At 34.6% G+C, this 14,097-nt stretch overlaps 2 protein-coding genes across 2 annotated transcripts; both read right to left on the bottom strand.

Annotated features, from left to right (window-relative positions):
- Window positions 1–5,916: 5,916 nt before the first annotated feature.
- On the bottom strand, window positions 5,917–10,544 carry LOC128511484 (uncharacterized). The gene is made up of 6 exons (XM_053484366.1): window positions 10,339–10,544; window positions 10,089–10,107; window positions 9,762–9,862; window positions 8,421–8,543; window positions 8,287–8,339; window positions 5,917–7,847 (listed from the first exon to the last, which is right to left on the bottom strand). Exons 1-6 carry the CDS (start codon window positions 10,397–10,399, stop codon window positions 7,515–7,517), a joined length of 690 nt encoding a protein of 229 aa, XP_053340341.1. The 5' UTR covers window positions 10,400–10,544; the 3' UTR covers window positions 5,917–7,514.
- A 1,127-nt stretch (window positions 10,545–11,671) lies between these two features.
- Window positions 11,672–13,986, bottom strand: kiss1 (KiSS-1 metastasis suppressor). Its single transcript, XM_053484490.1, has 2 exons — window positions 13,685–13,986; window positions 11,672–11,917 (listed from the first exon to the last, which is right to left on the bottom strand). Exons 1-2 carry the CDS (start codon window positions 13,758–13,760, stop codon window positions 11,673–11,675), a joined length of 321 nt encoding a protein of 106 aa, XP_053340465.1. The 5' UTR covers window positions 13,761–13,986; the 3' UTR covers window position 11,672.
- Window positions 13,987–14,097: the final 111 nt, after the last annotated feature.

Here is a 14,097-nt window from a genome sequence, read left to right as displayed (position 1 = left end):
TTTATGATAAAACCTGAAAAGACTTTTAGCTCTGATTCAGGCGTCTTGAATTTAAGCCTAGTTCCTGAGTAATATTACAATCATTTTAAAAGTACCTATTTTAAAATAACCATAATGCAATCCATTTGTTCTATTTAAGAAAAATAAACGTATAATCGACGCATGATTAAAACAGAGATTAATGTTCAGGATCTTGCAAATGGACCCAGACTCTTCAGTCTGCCTTAGCAAATCCTTGCACCACCCCACTAGCACAAAAGGCTTACCCTGATTCAATCACATCCACCACACAAATGCAAATGAAAAGCTTGCTTTATATTAATGTGATGATTTATTTATTCTACAAAAGACATTAGCAATGTCTAGAGACATTTTGGGGGCTGTTGCTCTCACATGAAAAAGATATAGGGTGACCCTATATCTCCCAGACTTTAGGTGTGACCCATCAGCATGTCCCAGAGTTGGGTAAAATATGGTCATTTACCTACAGTAAGCACTAAAACACTGTTATGTTGTTTAAGTAGTAATATAAGTTTGTGTCTTGGGGTTAACACTGCCATCTCTCTATTTGTACCGGTACCTGTATGGTGATCACACCATTTTAACATACAGTAATGCAATGTTCCTTCATTTAATTACTTGTTATAAACAGCCTAATTAACCCAAATTATTAAAGAAACAGGTCTTTAGTCATCATATATCTCATGCACGGACATCTCGAGGAAGTTCATTCCACCACCTACTGTAGGTGGCAGAACAGAAAACAGTCTAGAGGCATGTCTTCCTCGCTCTCTGAGAGATAGTGTGACCACCCGAGCAGTGCTGGAGGATCGGAGAAAACGTGGTGCGTGGTAGGGTGCGATTAGGGCTGAAAGGTACAGTAAGTGAATATTAGGCTATTTTTTAGTTTTGTGGGCAAGCATCAGCGTTTTAAATTAGCAACTACAGGAAGCCAGTGCAGGGAGCGGAGAAGTGGGGTGGGGTGGGAGAATTTGGGAATATTAATATTGAGCTGTGCAGCTGTAAATAGGCACTTTATTGGGCAACTTTAGCCCTGCCAATTTTTTTTTCCTAATAATTAATATGCACCAATATCCCCCAAAACTATTTCAGTGTGCCACATTTGCTTAATATATGATTTACTTTTTCTGGAGTAACTGCAGTTACTAATCCTGATACGTCTGTACAAGGATAAAATAAAAAAAACAAAAATAATGTGAGGATATTGCTTATTGTTTTAAGTCCAGCAGTTGTTCCAGCAACCTGCAAGTGTGGCGTTCCATTTGGGACTGAACTTAGGATGTCTGTCAAACAGACTCAAGACAGATTGGCAACAGGAAAGCATCCATATTGACATTAAGTATGGTAATTTCCCACAGGTGGTTCATCAACCATCTGCTATACATTTTGACATTGTAGCAACAATAGCAAGATTGTGGATGACACCACAGCGATTAGGATCATAACCAACAATAATAAGTTTGCCTAGAGGAAGAAAATATTTGACCTGTCTGCCCTGTCTTGTCACAAAAAAACATCTTGCACAACGCTTAAACCTGCCCAACCTGTCATGATTAAGGTCACAGGGATTACAACGATTTCGTCATTCTGATGTTTGACATGAAAATTAACTGCAGCTCTTGACCTGTACCTGCACGAATTTTGCACTGTATTCTAGCACATAATTGCTTCATTAGATGGCATGCATGTGCATGTGTACTCAAAATAGGGAAAAGAACTCTGTGACTTTACCTTAGGTGTGGTTATTGGTACCACATGACCTAGTTTGAGTATTTCAGAAACAATAGATCTGCAGGTAGAACACCAACACCAACCTTCTGCCTGAAGATGAACTGCAGGAGATATGGTACCTGATTGACCTGAGGTTTAAGGAGATGGAGAAACAGCTGTTTAAAAGTTTCCATGATGCATAATGTAAGACGTCAGTGCCACCTGCCTGTAATAATTATGATCTTTCAAGCTGCACTTCTTTAAGAAAGTGAATGAGACATGATGTTCCCATAGTTTAGGTACTTTTCCTAGTTTCAAACTCAGGTTAAAAATCCACTGGAATGACCTACTCAGTCCTTTTGGCACAGACTCTCAAACTGTATTCTAAGACTTATCTTACCCAGGTCAGCACCCTGATTGGGGTGGATTCCCCTCCGTTCTGTTCTGACCTTTTGTACCAGGATGGTAGGGGCAGGGGGGCAGGGGCTCAGGCTGTGGTGTGAAGGAGGATTGAGATAGTAGTTATGGTGGGGGTGATAACACAACCAACAAAACCATTGGTGGGCTGGTTAAACTCATTTGCACTCATTGCACTATTAAACCGTCCTTCTTATTGCATGCTGTGATGTTATATTTGTCAGACGCCCTTATCCAAAGTGACTTACATTTTTATCTCATTATACATTAATACAGTTGAGGCTTAAAGGAGTCATACGGTCCTACATGCACTTTTTTAAGCTGTTTGGACTGAACTGTGTGTTAGGAGAGTGCGTACACAACCACTCTACAATGATAAAGAGCCGCCCAGTGATTTTCTTTTCATTTATTAAAATAAGAGGCCCCTTCTGTAATCAGGCCAATCTCAAATGCCTGTCAATGTGATGCCACACCGACAGAAGATGCTCCTACTATAGTTGATTGACACTAGTGTTTTAGCAAAGACCCGCCCCGAGTGAGAAGAAAGCTGTCGGCCAGTGTTTTGTCGCCGCTAGAGCAAAATGTCGCCTAAGCGAGTGTGGTGTACAGTTGTTGGGTGTAATAGCGAACACAGCGGTCGTCATTCACTACCGACATCTGAGCCGCTGAGGACGCAGTGGCTGAATTTTGTTTTTGAAGCAAACGTCCCCGCCGATCTACCTAAATGCGTTCATGTTTGCGCTAATCATTTTTCACTAGACTGCTTTATAAACGCGGGTCAATATGAAGCAGGTTTTGCTATGAAGCTGCTCCTGAAAAATGGATCTGTACTAACGCTTCATGTTCCTGCTTCATCTTCACCACTCTCAGGGAGTGTAATTTCCTTTTCCATGACTCTTTGCAGATCGCCTTTTCTAATAATAACGATGAATGCGGAGTGTAAATTAACTTACACTTTCATAGAACATGGTTATGGCTTCTTCTCTATGTACATCCGTCTCTATATAATTCCTAATCGCACGTTTATAATAAACAATGCATTAAGGTGATTGTCTAGTTGCAAACTGTGTACGTAGTCGGAAAACTATATTATGCTTACCTTTGTAACGTTAGATGATTTATAACGATGTCTGTCGAAGATTAAGAAGTCATGTAAACACATCAGTAAACACATCGCGTCCGTATCTCTCTCAGTACGCTACTTACCCTGTGTTAGCTTCTCCGCTTTTTTTGTTGTTGCTCGCGGCAGCGTAACAGCCCGTTAATTTATGCCCATGCAGTGATGAGAAAGACAAACGAGTCGATGCATGTCCATTCTTTTAATTTCAGGCAATATTACAAACTTCTGGGTGGGTTCCGTACTTAAATTAAACCAAAAACTACTTAAGAAAACAGGCTCAGGCTCTATATTCCAGCGGTTTCGCACTTTGGACTGCATTACCCACAAAGCATTGTCCACAATGGACTACACTCCCGTGGCTATACCCCACGTGTGTTGTGAGACACCCCCCACAGAACTGGGGGGCGGGCTCAGCAGAGATCATAAGCATTTAAAGGAGCATGTACTGAAACAGGTTGCTGAGAACAGAGCTAGTTTTTACGAGGTAAAAGTAGTGTTTTTTTTACACAACCATTGAGAATTTTTAATTCAAGTTTATTACAAACTTTTCATTAGTACCCTAAAGAATCATATAAACATTTAATGAAAAATGGGACTGGATGACCCCTTTAAGAAATTTTCTAAATGGCAACTTGGTTTTGGTGATGGGGTTTAAACCTGGGACCTTTCTGACCTTTGTCAAATGCCTTAACTACTGAGACCCAGACCACCCCCCAACTTTACCTCCACTTTCCTTTTGTATGTCTTCATGGCCTTCTTCCAACTGACCTTGAGTTCCTTCTAAATGTGCTTGAGCTCAGCCTTGTCACTATCCTTAAAAACCTTCTTTTAAGTAAAAGATTGACTTTTAGGCCCTTGCAACACACTCCAATCAGTACATCCCAAACAGTCTTACAGAATCTCCTCAGCCTCAGGAGAGCATTTTTTGACTGTGTGTGGTGTTCATGTAGTGGTGCTGACTTAAGACTCCGGAAGACAAGATCATAGTTTGATGTTCCCAGTTGGAGCGGGGAAAACTGTACACTGTAAGCTTCACTCACATTAGCACACAGCAGGTCACATGATTAAACTAATTAGTGTGACATACTGTAGGCATCAGGGTGTTGGGTTTTCCAGTCTTGCAAAAGTTGTCTGTATGACATCACATGCATTTTCTGTGTCTGCTTGTGATGGTATGTAAACACAACTAATAATAGCATGCAAGAATTGCTTGTATTGTATAAAATGTAAATACTGTATGTAGTGCGTGTCACCGGAAAAAAGGTGTCCGTCCACAAAAAGACAAGCGATTGTTAATTTGATGAGAACGTTTTGTGTGAGATTGTTGCAGCCAAGGAGAGTGGACCGGAATGTGCATGTGCGAACAATGATGACTTCACTGTACTAGTCATCATTCTAGTGGGACCCTAGGTGCCATTAAAAGAGGGCATTTACTGTGTGGCCATTGCATTCAAATTTAGGAAATCAAATTTTGCATTAAGCTTCAACATTCCTCCATGATTTAAAATGCTATGCAACGAGTGCATCGCAAATAAAAAAAGTGGCACAAATGCTTCAAATAATGGTTGAAAAGCTGAAACTGATCCACCTTCTGGAAGGCCTGCAACTAGCAGAATACCTGAGATGCTGGACGTGCCCAGGCTACAAAAAAGAACAAAGATCAGATGACAAATGACTGACATTGTGAGAACTAGAAGTGTAATTAGGGGTTATTACATGTACTGTAATCCAGTCATTACATGGCTGGATACTTTCCAGACCCAACCTGGACAGAAAACTGTAATAAAAATAAGAATATTAGTGTATAATAATAATAATAATAATAATAATAATAATAATACGTTATACGTTTATTGGTTTGCATGTGCTCTCATCATAGTTTACAGTTGTTTATTTTTACATGGGACTTGGTCATTCGGTCCATATTTTGTGCCTATAGGTTCCTTTTCTTTACTCTTAATCAGTTCCTTTTGATTATTCTGTTCCAATGTAGTGATGATGGAACGCTGTGTTTTGTTTGAGTGAGAGTCAAGATAGTGATTGCGGTTGTCAACTGAGTGTTCAACTGGTTTAAATGTCTATGTCTCAATTTAAAAATTTAGGGAGTTTTTCATGACCTTATTTTGACTAATTAGTTATAACTAGTTCATTTGACTATGACTATGTTTTTTTATGCAGTAGTTCTGTGATTGTTGTTATACTGTTCTGGTTCTTCAGTCTAGTTATGCATAAATTCTAATTAACTTCTATGATGGGGATTAAATTCACTGGGCAAAATGGCGGCTGCCATGAATGAACTAAATGCATTTAGTGAATTTTTTGGAGAATGTTAAAGCCAATTAAAAGAATGTTTACACTCTGTTACTCCCTCTGCAGTCAACAAAGCAGTAATGGAGTACAAGTATGCATCACATACAGTAAAGTCCATGATACGTTCTGTGAAATAGGACATCTTGATTTTGTGGTAATGTAAATGCAGTCAGAAAATGCACAAATAAATGTTATATGGTGCATCCCTTCATTTTAATAAGATGCTGTCATTAATTACTTTAAAAAAAAAATGAAAACTGGTAAAAGAGAAGGCTGATGATGCTATAATCTGCAGTTTTTATTTTATTTTTTGTAATTTTTCTCATGATTTTTTACAAAGTTTATAACTAAAAAGATTTTGTGAGCAGCAAAACTTAACACTTCTTTCCTTGTTCAAATTTGCTGCCAGTGACTCGATACAAAACGTCTCGGGTTACTTTGCTGTAACCCTGTTCCCTGTAAAGGGAACACAATAAAAAAAATGAATTTGCTTTATTTTATATTAAAATCCAATCAACAGTATTGTTCATTCTAAATAGCATACTTAAATTACCATGAATACAACTTCAGGCTGACTTCTTCGTGACAAAACTGTGAGAGACGGCGTGCACAATTCACACAAAATTCACACTGATATAGAGAGCCACAAATCTGACATAAGGTTTTAGTACTTGTGATTTTTATCACCCTTGTCATTCAAAGTTTCCATGCACAAAATATTCTTTATTAGTTTACAATACTTCTTGCTTTATTTAAAAAAAAAGAAATAAAATAACTTGTTTGTTTTAAAACTCAACAAAAAATAAAAATTTTCTCATTTTGTCATATAAAAACTAGTACATTTCATAAAAAAAAGCATGAGAGACAGAACACTTGTCTAGCAGCAATAATTTTCTCGTCTCCTACACTAGCATGATAAAAAACATCAACAGTAGCCAACCACCCTTTTTATTTTCATTTTACTCTGATACATTCACATTTCATACTCTGCAATAATCTATAATAGAATAAAATTATTTTTCTGTATGGCACGCACAAAGAAGTGCTGCAAAGGATTTCTTAAAAAATTATAAACTAATACAATGACCTATGTAGAGCTTTAAACAATAGTAAACTAAGTAAAATAGTCAGTATTTGAAATGTACTTTTACTTTGCCTTTAAAAGTACACCGATAGTCTCAGAAACATTTACAGTTTGAGAACATTGAAAGACTTTAAATCCTAAGTTTGCTTCTGTTTTTTGCAGCATATGTGACAAACACTGGCTTCTTTTTACTGGCTTATATTTTTTTGTAAGTCTGTATGAAGTATTCAGTTTAAAAAACAAAATGATTGAATATTAATCATAATATTGATGCTATAATAATAAAGCAAAACAAAAATACCACGCATACTAATGTTAAACAATACTCCAATATACTACCTAAAAATCAACTGAAACTGAGCTGGTACATATATTTCTTTTCTTAAAACAGTTAGGTAAAAAATTGTATAGCAATGAGAAGTTTGATTGATAAATTTTGTAATGTTTATAAAATAAACCTTAAAAATACATGAAATTGACTAACTACTTGCAAACAGAAATACAAAAACTGAAAAAGCCTTTTATCTTGCCACCCGCTTAGCTGCACGTTTTTTTTTCCTCCCTAACAGGATATTATGATAAAAATCAGTACCACAGACTACATCTATCAGATAAAAAAAAAACATTTTCCTTTTTCAGGTCCTGTACCTAAAATTAAATCTCTTTTCCCATATATGGTAAAAATTCATATTAAGCCTTATAAACTAAAGTGCCTGACAAATCAAACAGGGGTTTTAATATTATCAAGATTAAGCTGGTGTATGACTATTGAAAATTATTCAGTAAACCAAAAAAACAAAAGCTAATAAAACATTATTTTCCTTTTTTAAAAGCAGAAATCCAAATTAACTTCTATCTTTGGACTGCATTTGTGGCTGCCTTAAAAACAACTGTGCTGTAATTTACAGAATTGTCGTCACTCTCGTCACTGCTGCTCTCACTGCTGGTCTGACTTTCATCCGGTTCTCCTTGATGCCTCTGGGTTTTGCTTCTTCTGCCCTTAGTCAAACACATATTCTTTTCTTCTATGTTTACGTAGTCCCTGTTTTTCTTTCCCATCTTTTTTTCACAATCATTTGCACTGGTGGATTTTCCTTTAAGAATATTTTGATAGTCCACACTTTGAAGTATAGTGGTTTGCAAACTAATATATTGCTGGTTATTGTCGTTGTTTTTATCTCCATACTGAAAGAGAAATTCCGGCATACATAAAATATAGCTGGTGATTTTTAAAAAATATTTATTTTGCATTGCAAATGCAACAAATATGAAAACATCTTGAATGCAGACAAATGTTTCTATTATTATTTAACTAGACATATTTTTCATAATGTTAAGGATTATTATGTTGCAAATCACTGTTTTGACTTTTAATAATTAAATTGTAAAAACATTTTTAATCACTAACATAAAACCTTTTTCAGTCAGTGACACAAATTTTCTATTATACTGTATACTATATATTAGTTCTTATTAATGAATATATAAGTATAGATTTATTTTATATATAAGTAGAGTAAAGAGTACATCACAGCAAATCAATAGAATACTTAAAACAATAATGATAATAATAATAATAATAATAATAATAATAATAATAATAATAATAATAACAACAACTTACTGAATGGCACACACTCTCAGAACTAGTAGAGGATGAATCATCATTGCACGCAGCTTTAAGATAAAATACAGCATGGTCAACTGAGGTAGAATCAGCAAGGAAAGATTGTCAAAAATCTGTGAAATTGTCCTTACTGTAGGTTTGTACTTCGTTTGACTGACTGACAGTGTCAGTATTAGGATTTTCATGATCCGCATTACATCCAAGATCACTCATGCGAAAAGTGCCTCCTTCTATGTTCGAGACAGGACGATTTTCTGAAATAAGTATTTATAATTATTTTAAACTAACTAACTAACTAAATAAATAAATTCTATTTTATTACATGTTTTTCATACTTAAACCCAACATGTTAATAATCTGCATTGTGTATTTTGTAAGCCAGCCCTAGAAGCTTCCTAAACTTTATTTTGCATTTAAAATTAACCAGTCATTCAATATCTATAACATTCATCCTTTGTAGGGTCATGGGGGCCTGGAGTCTTGCCCAAAGAACTCGGGGAACAAGGGGAGGTATATTCTGAATGTACAGTAGTGCCAGGAATTGGCATTCAGTTTGGAAACCCACTAAGTACAGATAGAAAATACAAAGGGATCCTTTTTGTTGAGGAACCTTGTTTTCTGCATGACGGGCAAGGTACTGTCCATTGGACTAGTTAGGAATAAGCTAGAAAAATTACCATTTAAATATGTAAAAACATTTTATTTTCTCATTCTACCTTTTAAATCTTATTTAGTATCTAAATTATTAACTTAGTGTTATGTGTAAGAACACTATCCTTGTTTTCTGATTTAATAGAATGTCTTTAATTACAACTTATATTCTAATTAAAACATTAGGTTTCAGTGGTTCTTTGTAAGAGATAAAAAACCAAGAAACATCAAAAACAAACAACCAAAAAACCAAAAAACAAACCAAAAACACCTCATACAGCATGATTATGAACAATAATAGAATTCTAATATTCTAAGAACAGAGTCGAATAATTTTAATACAGATAATCCTGATCCACTAGCCTGTCCTTCTAAAAATTGTATATCATTTGTCCGTTCTTTGTGCCTTTTAATGCTTTTAAGATTCAAAAACGTTCTTTTAGTTTCTTCTAGGATTTATAATGCAGTTATCAGTATTATCTAAGACCTTTCAAGGTCGCTATGGAAATTATGTAAGTGTGAATACATAATATATTAGTACATCCCAATATATTAATACCAAAAAAAGTTTTATAAGATTATATCTTTATATCAGGCATTTTTATATCAGCCATTTATAAGTTACAGGCTGTGCACAGGCTGTACAAACATCCAACAGTCGGCTCGTATTTAAACTAACCAATTTGAACTAGTTCTGAATTACTAGTTCTAAATCATCTCTATAACGTTGCAAAATGCAACACATTTTTGCCAGGTTTTTTTTTTTTTTTTTTTTTAGTCAAAGAATACAAGAATTCTATTTCTTTGTTTTTTTTACTCACCCTTGCACTTTTTGAAGGACTTTTTGAGCAATAAGGCCAGCAGAAGAATAGTTATGATGGTAAGGAGACAAATGACACAATATAGTAATGGTGCTAAATTGCTGAAATTAATCCGAAATCCAAAAACACAAAATGTTAAGCATGGTTATTCTTATAACAATCACAATCAGGTGGTGAAAAAACAATCAGATTAAGACTAAAGATAATAAAAAAAATACATTCACATTACTAATCAAATAATAATTATCATAAATGTATTTAATTAGTAATGTATTTGATTACTTATTTATTAATGATTTGTTAACCTTTTGATGTTATTTTACTTACCCCAAAAGGTCTGTTTTATCTGCCAAGTTAAATTTAGGCAGTGTTAAAATCACATGATAAATAATATGCATATTCCGTTAAAATGTAAATAAAAAACCATTGAAAAACTATTTAAAAATATAATATATTTATCATCAGAAACAATAAAAAAAACTAAATATATTATATTAGTTTTCAGTTTATACACAAACTAATAAATACCAAAATAAATATTATCACCAATTTTTTTTTTTTTTATCATCAGCTTTACCTTTGGTTGTTGTAGTTGTGCTAGTTGTGAAGGAATTCATGGTAAAACTCTTCGTCTCCATGGGTTTTATCCTTACAGCTACAGAAATTTGAAGGAACTTCAAATATTCTTAAAAAAATATTCTTAAAATCTTTTTTGTATTATTTCCTGTTAAAGATGCAGTTGATTTGGCATGGTTATAAACGTGCAAGTCAGACTAGTGGAAACTTGTGGCGAGGCATTCTGGCAGTCAACACTAAAGAAAAAAACCCTCCTCCATATAAAGAGGGGCTTCCTTCCTCCTAAATGTTCTCATCAGTCAACATGTATTCTACATATATCTTCATACTGTATACATTATGTGAAGTTTCATAAAATAAAATTACAGAATTAGCGTTTAATATACAGAACAATGAATCATCTAATAAGGAATAGGAATAATAACACGGAAGACTACAAACTGTACTGTGATGAGATTCTTAGCCGCAGTAAAAATTTTAAATGATGCAAATGTTTTAAAAAAGGTCTGTGAATATTATAGATTTAATGTTATGACTGATCTGCATAAATCACTAACCATTACTAGATCCCACAATAATACAACTCACCCACTAATCTAAATGAATAAATTGCTTTGTAAATTAGGTTTGCTAACAAATTAAATATTTTTTTTTATAAATATGTTTAGTATCTATTATTATGCTCTTGATAACTGATAAATCAACTTAGTTTTGGTAGGACTAGAGAGATGTTTTCATGCTATAAAGTGGTCTAGTAGTAAATAAACCAATATGTCAAATCAAATTTAGGTATGAGGACTTACAGGTTAGTTTTGCCCTAGGGCCAATAGTGGGCAGTTGGTGAAATTCAAACCTTGCTTCTTCAAAAAAAGGGATTTTTTAAAAGCCTAAACATTGTTTTAAAAGCAGTAAACAATATTCTAAGCTGCTTACCCCAGTTGTGATTAAAAAAATAATAATAAAAGGCATTTTTTCTTAATTAAACCAGACTCGGTATTAAAATGAAGCTTATTGAACCAGGGATATAAAAATATCGCCATAAATCAAATCACTAAAATGTCACTTAATTTCTGACTTGATGTGATGGATCACATTTATGCACACAGGATTTCATCAAAGATTATAAAGTTTATTTGACAACAGAAGAGAAGATTTTTAACGATTTGCACCAGTCATCTTTATTTACTGTGTCCAATTCCAAGTTCTTGTCAAAACAAACTAGTCAAAAATGAGATATTTTCAAGACTATTATATATAATTATTCATCCAAAAATGAAGACAATTATAACTGCTTAATACTTGTAAACAGACTTTATTCTGCAGCCAGGCCTAATTTTATTTTCCATAGCGAAGGCCGAATGAATTGAGATTATATGATGCTAGATTCTGCCTCCTCTTGGTTTCGCGATGAGGGTTTTCAAGGTGCCGCCACCATGAACTGCTGGGAATTCGTACACTTAGCCATGGGTTGGCCATGTCCATGGGGAGGTGAGATAAAAGATTGTATTCCAGAGGTTCAGGTGTGGGTCGTGAGGCGATTCTCTGCAAAACTTTGAGCACTCGATCCTCAGGGGTCACATCTACATTTCAGATATCAGACAAACAACAGTTTTAGACATCTTTAAAAACATACAGTGGTATACCTAAATATGTTTTATTATATATCAAGTACACACCCATTGAATTCTTTATTAAGAACACCTTTAGCACATTTCATTCATCCAACTGTGCTATCTTCCATCCATGTAGATACATGACAATTTAAAACATCAGTATTGGGATATTATGATCTCTGAATCTTTGGCTTCAGAATAGACTTAAATAAACTAAACTGGCTGCTTTTAATATTTCAGAAACTCTTGATTACTTTGATTTCTACAAATCGCCGTTTTTACAGCTTATATAGAATTGAGCCTAAAAAAAGAAAACTGACAGCGTCCCGTGGGAGTGAGTTCAGTGGGGGAACTTTGTGTTGTTGAGAGAGGTTGGCCAACAATAGGCAGACAATACTGACATACAGTATACTGTACTGCATACAGTATTGGGCTCCACTTGTGTCAGTCATGAATAGCAATCTGACTATGCAGTGGGCAATGTTTTTTTTTGTTTTGTTTTTTTAAGATTTACCTGGTTTGCAGATCAAACAGAAATCATTACATGAATGAGCCGGTATGCAGGTGTTCCTAATCAAGTTGTCAATGTAAACATTTAATAAAACTCAAAGTAATTACACATGTTGAGTTTAGTATTCGTACACTGTTTTATATATCATACATGCTTTGGAATGAATTAAATTACATGACTAAGACTTTACAAGAAATTGAAACTGAATAGGAAGGCACAATTTAAGCTCATATGATTATCGGATATGATTATTCTAATGTAAGTCTTGTGATTTAAATCTTTTATTTTGCTCCTCTTGGGCTTCTACTGTAGATTAGGTATATACAGTATAAATATGGGGATTAAATTAACTTTTTGGAGCTTTTTGTTGTTCCAGTTACACTTTCCTCTTGTTAAATACAAATGTGACCAGTGATATCAAGTAAAGTCACAGAGGTAAGATTTGTGCTATGGCAAAAATTTATAATTGTTTGTTATTTTTGCAGTAATCAGTTGACAAATACCCTATCTTACTCATCCTTCAACAGAAGTGAAAGAGTTTTAATTCTAAATGTTGTTTTAAAGACAATTTTTTTTTTTTTTACTATAAAAAAGTCCAGTTATTTTTAGCTGAGGGGAAATCCTGGTGTCAAAATGAGGCTGAGGATTCGCTCTTTCTTATAATGCACTTTCTTAGCAATTGGACATGATACAGTAATGAACTTGGTATCAAGCTTACTGAATTAGAAATCGGAAAAAAAAGCATAACTCATATCACCCAAAATGCTAATCAAGACCTGATTTGATGATGGCAGGTCACAAAAAGGTTTTAATTGCCCGCAAACCCAAGTTTTAGATGAAACACTTGTGTAGCTGTTTGTTTTCCTAAACAGATTCTGCATCTCTTTTTAAAAAAACGTACAAAGGCCGAATTGCCTCGAAGCATAAATGGTGACAGTCTCATCATTATTTTAACAGCTAGTTTAATTTCAATCATGTCCCGGCTAACATACTGTACAGACTTCACAACTGAGTTGCTACTGAACACTAGGTACCTTAATGTAAGCATAAGAGTTTAAACCAAAAAAATGTATTGTACTTCACTTGCTGTAATGCCTCTTGTTCTTAAACCGCCTCATGTTCTATCAAGTTAGACTGGAATGGTGGCGTATTTTTTTTTTTAGACATTCCTAAACATTACTTATCATGAACAAATAAACAAAAAAAGTGTGTTTATGTGATACCTTTAATGTACTCTTTTGTGGGACTGGTCTCTCCAAGTCTGACTGATATTAGGAGTATCATTGCAAGCAGGAGCATTTCTAGTAGACCTTACACTTCACTGAAGGAAAATACGGTACAGTATATGCAGAAGGTCTGTGAGGACATACAGAACAGGGGGGGAAAAATAAGCTTACACCTAATGGTTATGTATCTTGTATCTTCTATGTTCTCAGATAGAGGTTATCTTGGGCTGTGATCTGTGGCGGTTAGATGAAAGGAGTGAGGTATATTGACTGAGCATGTGTACCCTGCTTGTGCTAATAGTTTCCTGCCACACACACACGCACACAGACATGCACACACACACACACACACACGTATGTGTTTGTCTTATGTTCTATGCTCTCACTGATATCATTTATAATGCAGCTAA

This window comes from Clarias gariepinus, chromosome 23, assembly GCF_024256425.1.
Source record: "Clarias gariepinus isolate MV-2021 ecotype Netherlands chromosome 23, CGAR_prim_01v2, whole genome shotgun sequence".
In the NCBI taxonomy this organism is placed as follows: Eukaryota; Metazoa; Chordata; class Actinopteri; order Siluriformes; family Clariidae; genus Clarias; species Clarias gariepinus.
The sequence above is the reverse complement of the archived record's forward strand: the minus strand, read 5'-3'. Positions and strand labels throughout refer to the sequence as shown.